We start from the raw sequence: 5,788 nt of genomic DNA, 5'->3' as shown, positions 1-5,788 counted from the left end.
CCGCCCCCCACGGCCTGGAGATCCTTACTGCTGGCAGGACCATGGGCTCTGGACTATGTCCTGGAACTTCTAGGCCCTGGGGCAGGCGCCCCTCACCTCTAATACACATGTTCCCCACACTGCCTGCACTTACTTGCCTTCCCACCAGCAGACCACCGTGGCAAACCTTATTTAGGTCCCAAGACCTCAATTTCCTTGTCTGTAAAAATATACCCCCATGGGGCTCAAACAGTATACCCCCGGGGAACACAGGAGGGAAATACTCAACTGGGTGTCTGTAGGGATCACACACCTCAACTGGCTGTAGTGCAGTACTACCCCTACAACAGTACCTGGCACCAAGGAACTTGGGAAAGATACACACAGGCCATAGCCAGGTACGAGGAGCCCTCCTGGCAGGAAGGAGGAGAGCTGGCAGTGCCAAGCATGTGCCCTTTGAGGGGGGTGGGGGGGCATTGCCAGTCTCCTGCTCCAGCATCTATCCCAGAGCAGCTCCTGGGAGAAGGCACCTCTATCCTGAATACCAGATGTAGGCATGGCCCGCCACCATTACGGGAGTGGCCCTAGGCCAATCTTGTCAAGCAGCTCTCAGGCCAGGGGCTGGCCCAGAGCCAGACAATGTCAGTGAGGATCAGCCAAGTTTTGCCAAATCAAGCTGTTAGAGCAGGTGACCAGCTGGGGGGCTCACCTCCAGTAAAAGGCACAGATTCCCCAGAGAGCCCAACAGCTCTCTCCCTGTGCCCGGAACTTAAGATGACTGAGGTATAACTGCCTCCCTCCCATGACTCTGACTGGTGTGGGTCTTAAGCCTGGCATTCAGCCCTGGCCACCCTCTCCAGCCACTTCTCCCTGGCTCCCAGCACAGCTGCCCACCAGTCTACCAGTGATCCTCTGCTCTGCCCTTTGCCAGCACTGCTGTCTATTCAATGACTGATGCTGCCATCAGCAGGAACCACATTAAAGGATTTATTTACACGAGGAATCCGGGGCCTGTGGACCCAAGGATGGAACCACCGGTCATACCAGTAGGTCTTTTTTCAGCCCTGCAGGCTCCAAGGCCCCCAGCCTAGTCTCGGTGGATGCCCGCGTTGGGCTCCTCCGTGCCCTGGGGCCATGGACCAAGCAGTCGAGGGCTTCCGGCTCTGCCTCCGTTGGGTGGCCCAGCTTCACACGGTGACCTCGGTTTTGCTGTTGGTGCTCAGGTGCCGGGGTCCGCGGCCCGCACTACAGTAAAGGCCTGGGTGCTGCACGCTGAAGGCCTCAGGCAGCTTCTCCACGCTGAACTGGCGCCGCGGCGCGTGGCCGGGCCTCCGGGGTGCAGGAGAGGCATGGGCCGCTAGGTGGCCGCGGGGGGCGGGCCTGGCCGGGCGCCCGGCGGTCCAGGCTGCGTAGGGCCCCGGCGGAGCGGGGCCGGTAGGGGCCGCGTAGCCCGGGGGGGCCCAGGGGCAGGCCTTGAGCAGCGCGGGCAAGTCCTCGGGAGGCCTCGGGGCCCGCGCCGGGAGGGTCCGCGGGGCCGACTCGGCGGTGGGAAAACGCTGGTAGAAGTCCTTGGGGGCGGCCTCTGCGGGGACAGTGCGGGACCCGTCAGGCTGCGCGGCGCGGGCTCCGGGAGCCCGGGAATCCGGCCGGCGTAAGGGGTCCCAGCCCCGTGGCTGGCCAAGGGCGGGGTCAGTGATAGGCCGAGGGGGCAGCCGATTGGCTGCGTGGGGGCGTCCCGAGCGCGGATTGGCCGAGCCAGACTGGCTGGGAACCCCGCAACTCTGCGCGGGGAGCCGAGTCTTGCGGTAAAGAAACTCGGGGAACCCGGGGCTCTGGCGGCCGCCGCAAGCATCGGGCCACTCACCTGCCGCCTTGAGCGCGGCCGCCTTGAGCGTGGCGTACTTGGCGTAGTCGGGCTGCAGCGTCAAGTTGCCGCCTCCTTGCAACCGGGGTCGGCGCGGGGGCGCAGGCGTGGCGGACCCCAGGGCGGCGTTGTTGAGGCGTTTCTTGTCTGGGAAAGGGCCGGGGAAGTAAGGCGAGGCTCTGCGCCAACCCGCGCGCTCCACCTGCGCCACCGCCGCTTCTCGCTTCTCGGGCCCCCTCCCCAAATGCAGCTCAGTAGAACCCTGGGAATCGCTCTCCGGGCAATCGGAGCCTGTCTTCCCTTCCCAGCAGAATGTCCAGCTCCTGGAACGGGGCCTGACTCAGAAAGCCATCAATGGCAGCCAGCCCCGAAGGGTGCTACCCTAATGGACGACTCGCCAGCACGTTAGGCTAGAGCCAGGTGCTGAGTCCCAGGACCAGCTCCCCGCGGAGATGGAACCTACTTGGGGTAGCGGGGCCTGCCAAGTGCTGCCTCCCTAGTGAGAGGCTGAGAGAGGCTCCAGACCCCAGGGCACAGAGCCAGAGCCTGAGAACCACAGCCCCAGCCAGCAAATCCTCAATCTGGAGCCTTCATCACAGAATCACAGTCTCTGAGACTTAAGTTGTAGGAGGGTCCCTCTCCACCAAGGGCAGGTGACTGGCCTGTCCAGCAGCACTCACACACCTGCAGAGGCAGGCAGCTCGTTTCCAAGGGGAAGCAGCAACTAGGAGCCTCCCTTCCCCAGTCAAGCGCCCAGATCCTGCCCCTCTGTATATCCCTTCCCGACCACACCCACCGCACCGATGCCCCCTGGAAATTAGCCAGTACTGGCCCACAGCCTACTCACCTGTGCTGTTGTGGGGGGACCCTCGGGGAAGGCCATCTCCCATCTGCACCTGGACACAGCTACCCAGGGGTGGGCCCAAAGGTGGAGGCAGTGGTTCCTGGGGGCCGGGTTGCTTCAGAAGTTCTGTCAGTGTTCTGTAGGGACAAGGTAGTGAGGGGTGGCCCTCTCAATCCCCCAGTCAGCCAGATTCTGACCTATGAAAAGCCAGCCCTGGCAACCACAGTCTCACTGTGTGGCCTTGGGCAGTTTGTTCAACTTCCCTGGGCCTCCCTCCCTTTCTCCTATGACTGACCTCAAATGCCAACCAGGCACTACCTGTTTGCCTCACTTATGCCCCCAAGATGACCACCCCCCAGGGGTCAAAAAACTCTGACGGGGTCACTGTAACCAGGGCCATCTTGTTTCCAGAGGCTCCCTTCTTTCCCCTCCCTGGAGCCTGCTTTCTAAGACCCTCCCTAGTTGAGCCCACTGTCCCAACACAAGTTCCTTCTGCCTGCAATATCCTTTTCTCCATCTCCTCCTGTTAAACACCTATTCATTCTTCAAGCCCCATGAGTCCCTCCTGCTCCAAGAGACCTTCTTTACCTGCCCACCTCCCCTCCTGCAGCAGGGGCTTCTGCCAGGACCTGAGGCTCAGTGGTCAGCACAGGGGAGGAAAGATCATGACGGTGGTAGGGGGAGTCAGGAGAGCCTCCATTGGCAGCCTGGCACCCAAAGGCTCTGTGACCTTGGGCAGGCATCTCCTTGGGTACCCAGGACACCCAGCCCCCACCCAGCTGTGACAGTGTCTGACAGCCTTCCCCACAGCCAGCTTCAGCCCAGCTGCCTGCAAGCACCCGAACCCATGATTTTCTCCCACTCTGCCCCACCCTCCTTCTGGGACTGGGGCTATAGTTGATTCATGAAGAGGCACATGAGGACACCTGGGGTGACCAAGGGTTGACTGCAGTGTGGCAGGGCCTGAAAGTGTCTAGTACCAGCCTGGACCAAACTTCCTGCCCTGCCCTCTCCTCAGTGCCTCACTTCTGTGGGGTCATCTCTGTGCAAGAACCTCTAATCCAGCTCTCCCTGCAACCAAGCACTCATCCTGCCTCCTGGCCTTTGCATAAACTTTCTCCAAGGGATGGTTCCAGTACCCCTCCAAGCTCTATGAGAAGCCTTCCCCAGCCATCAGCCCCACCAAGGCAGAATTAAGGGTGAGGCTTTGACACAGGTTCAGAACACATGCACTCATGAGCCCAAGTCCTATTCAAGGACTCCCCAAGGGAAAAAAAAAAAAGAGAGGGCACCCACAGAAGGGAAGGGGCTTGGCTGAGGCTAACCAAACCTGCAGATGAAAAAATTCCAGGTGAACATGTCAGTGAGGCTGCCCCAGCACCCTCCTACGCCATCACGGCCCTCAGCTTCCACTGTCCCTCCCTCCTCAAGGACATGCCCTGTCCTCTCTGCTGCTACCTTTGCCCAGCATGAGGGACACCAAACTCAGGAGGCCAAGCTCCAGACCCTGCAACATACAGGATCCAGCCAAAGACCACATCCCCAAGGCAGCACAATAGTTGAGGAGGAAGGCCAAGGCCCCAGTCCCAGTTGTGCCCTATAGCTGTCTAGGAGTGCGTGGATTAAGTGGCCTGGGCAGCAGCAAGAAAGGCCTCATACCCTGCCTGAGGCCCAGGAGGTGAGGCATCCACATCAGTCCCATCAGATCATGGGGTATTCTCTCTATTGTCACTTCTAAATTCTAGCCTGTTGTATGATGTGAGCAGTCCACATGCCTAACTGGGACTTGGATGGATGAGGGCACAGGCAGGCAGTGGAGGCTGCTAGGTGCAGGTGAGTATAAGTGAGGGGTGGAAGCCAGGCGCGATGGCACATGCCTATAATTCTAGCAGCTCAGGAGGCTGAGACAGGAGGGTTGCAAGTTCAAACCCAGCCTCAGCAATGGCGAGGCACTAAGCAACTTAGTGAGATGCTGTCTCTAAATAAGATACAAAATAGGGCTGGGGATGTGGCTCAGTGGTCAAGTGCCCCTGAGTTCAATTCCTGGTACCCGACCAAAAAAAAAAAAAAAAAGTGAGGGGTGGAGTGGGAAATTCCAGGGTCAGGACACTGAGATTCCCATCGATACCATCCAGTGAGGAAGAGAACCTGGGTGCAGTAGGCCCCACCCCAACTAAGCTCAGAACTCACCATCTGGCCTGTCCTCCAAACACAAGTCTGTTCCCTTCTTCTGTCTCTTGTTTTTCTGAACTGTACCAAGGAGTTAGCCAAGCAGGGCTCTACCTCTGAGCTACATCCCCTCTGAGTTACACCCCCAGTCCTTTTTATTTTATTTTTTAAATTTTGAGACAGGGTCTTGCTAAATTGTGAAGGCCAACTTGCAATCCCCTGCCTCAGCTTCCTGAGGTGCTGGGACTACAGAACTGAGCCACCATGCCTGGCCTTTGGTCTCCTTTTTATATTGAGGGAGACCTTGACGTTCATCTAGGGGCTAGCGAAAGGGGCAAGCTGAGGCTTCTAAACCCCAGGAAGGTCAGGCCTGAGTCCCAGCTGGGGGGTGGAGAGATGGATGAGAAGTGGAAAAAGAGGGAAAATGGGAGAAGCAGGAAGGAAGAAGCCAAGCTCCCCTTCTCTTCCCTCTGCCAAGACTCTCAATAGAACTACAATCCTGTCCCCTGCCCGGCAAGTGAGGTTTGGCTCCCTGCCACCTCGCTGGGTATGGGTCTTATGCCCTCTCCAGAGGCTGGAACTGCGGGAAGGGCAACCCAGGGCCTGGCACAGACAGGAAGGTCAAGGGGAGACAGAGCAGTATCAGGTTATCTCCTCAGTGACGTGGGGGCATGGGGAGAGAGAGAAGGGAATAAGCCAGAAGAAGGGCGCTGTTGAGAGGACCAGAGGGGCAAAAAGGATGGAGGCGCCAGGGAGTGGCCTCCGGGGAGAATGGGCTGGGGAGGGGTGGCCGGCGCGCTCACCTGGTCACCGTGCGCCGTGCGCGCGGGCTGTGCGCCCTCTCCAGGCCCAGGCGCGCCCCGATGCCGGCCAGCACTAGCAGCGCGGCGACGCCGCACACAGCGTAGACAGCCGTGTGGCTGCGCTCGCGG

The 5,788-nt window shown here is 59.7% G+C and overlaps 1 protein-coding gene across 1 annotated transcript in view; it reads right to left on the bottom strand.

Annotated features, from left to right (window-relative positions):
• Positions 1-952: 952 nt before the first annotated feature.
• Positions 953-5,788, bottom strand: part of Shisa8 (shisa family member 8) — a 6,086-nt gene continuing 1,250 nt past the window's right edge. Inside the window, exons 2-5 of the mRNA XM_015501757.2 lie at positions 5,660-5,787; positions 2,691-2,824; positions 1,844-1,990; positions 953-1,561 (exon numbers count right to left, since the gene is read on the bottom strand). Coding sequence (XP_015357243.1) covers positions 1,167-1,561; positions 1,844-1,990; positions 2,691-2,824; positions 5,660-5,787 — 804 coding nt within the window. The 3' untranslated portion in view covers positions 953-1,166. The remainder of the gene's footprint in view (positions 1,562-1,843; positions 1,991-2,690; positions 2,825-5,659; position 5,788) is intronic.

Source organism: Marmota marmota, unplaced genomic scaffold (assembly GCF_001458135.2).
Source record: "Marmota marmota marmota unplaced genomic scaffold, marMar, whole genome shotgun sequence".
In the NCBI taxonomy this organism is placed as follows: Eukaryota; Metazoa; Chordata; class Mammalia; order Rodentia; family Sciuridae; genus Marmota; species Marmota marmota.
Note: the sequence above shows the minus strand (reverse complement) of the source record. Positions and strands in the feature narration are given on the sequence as shown.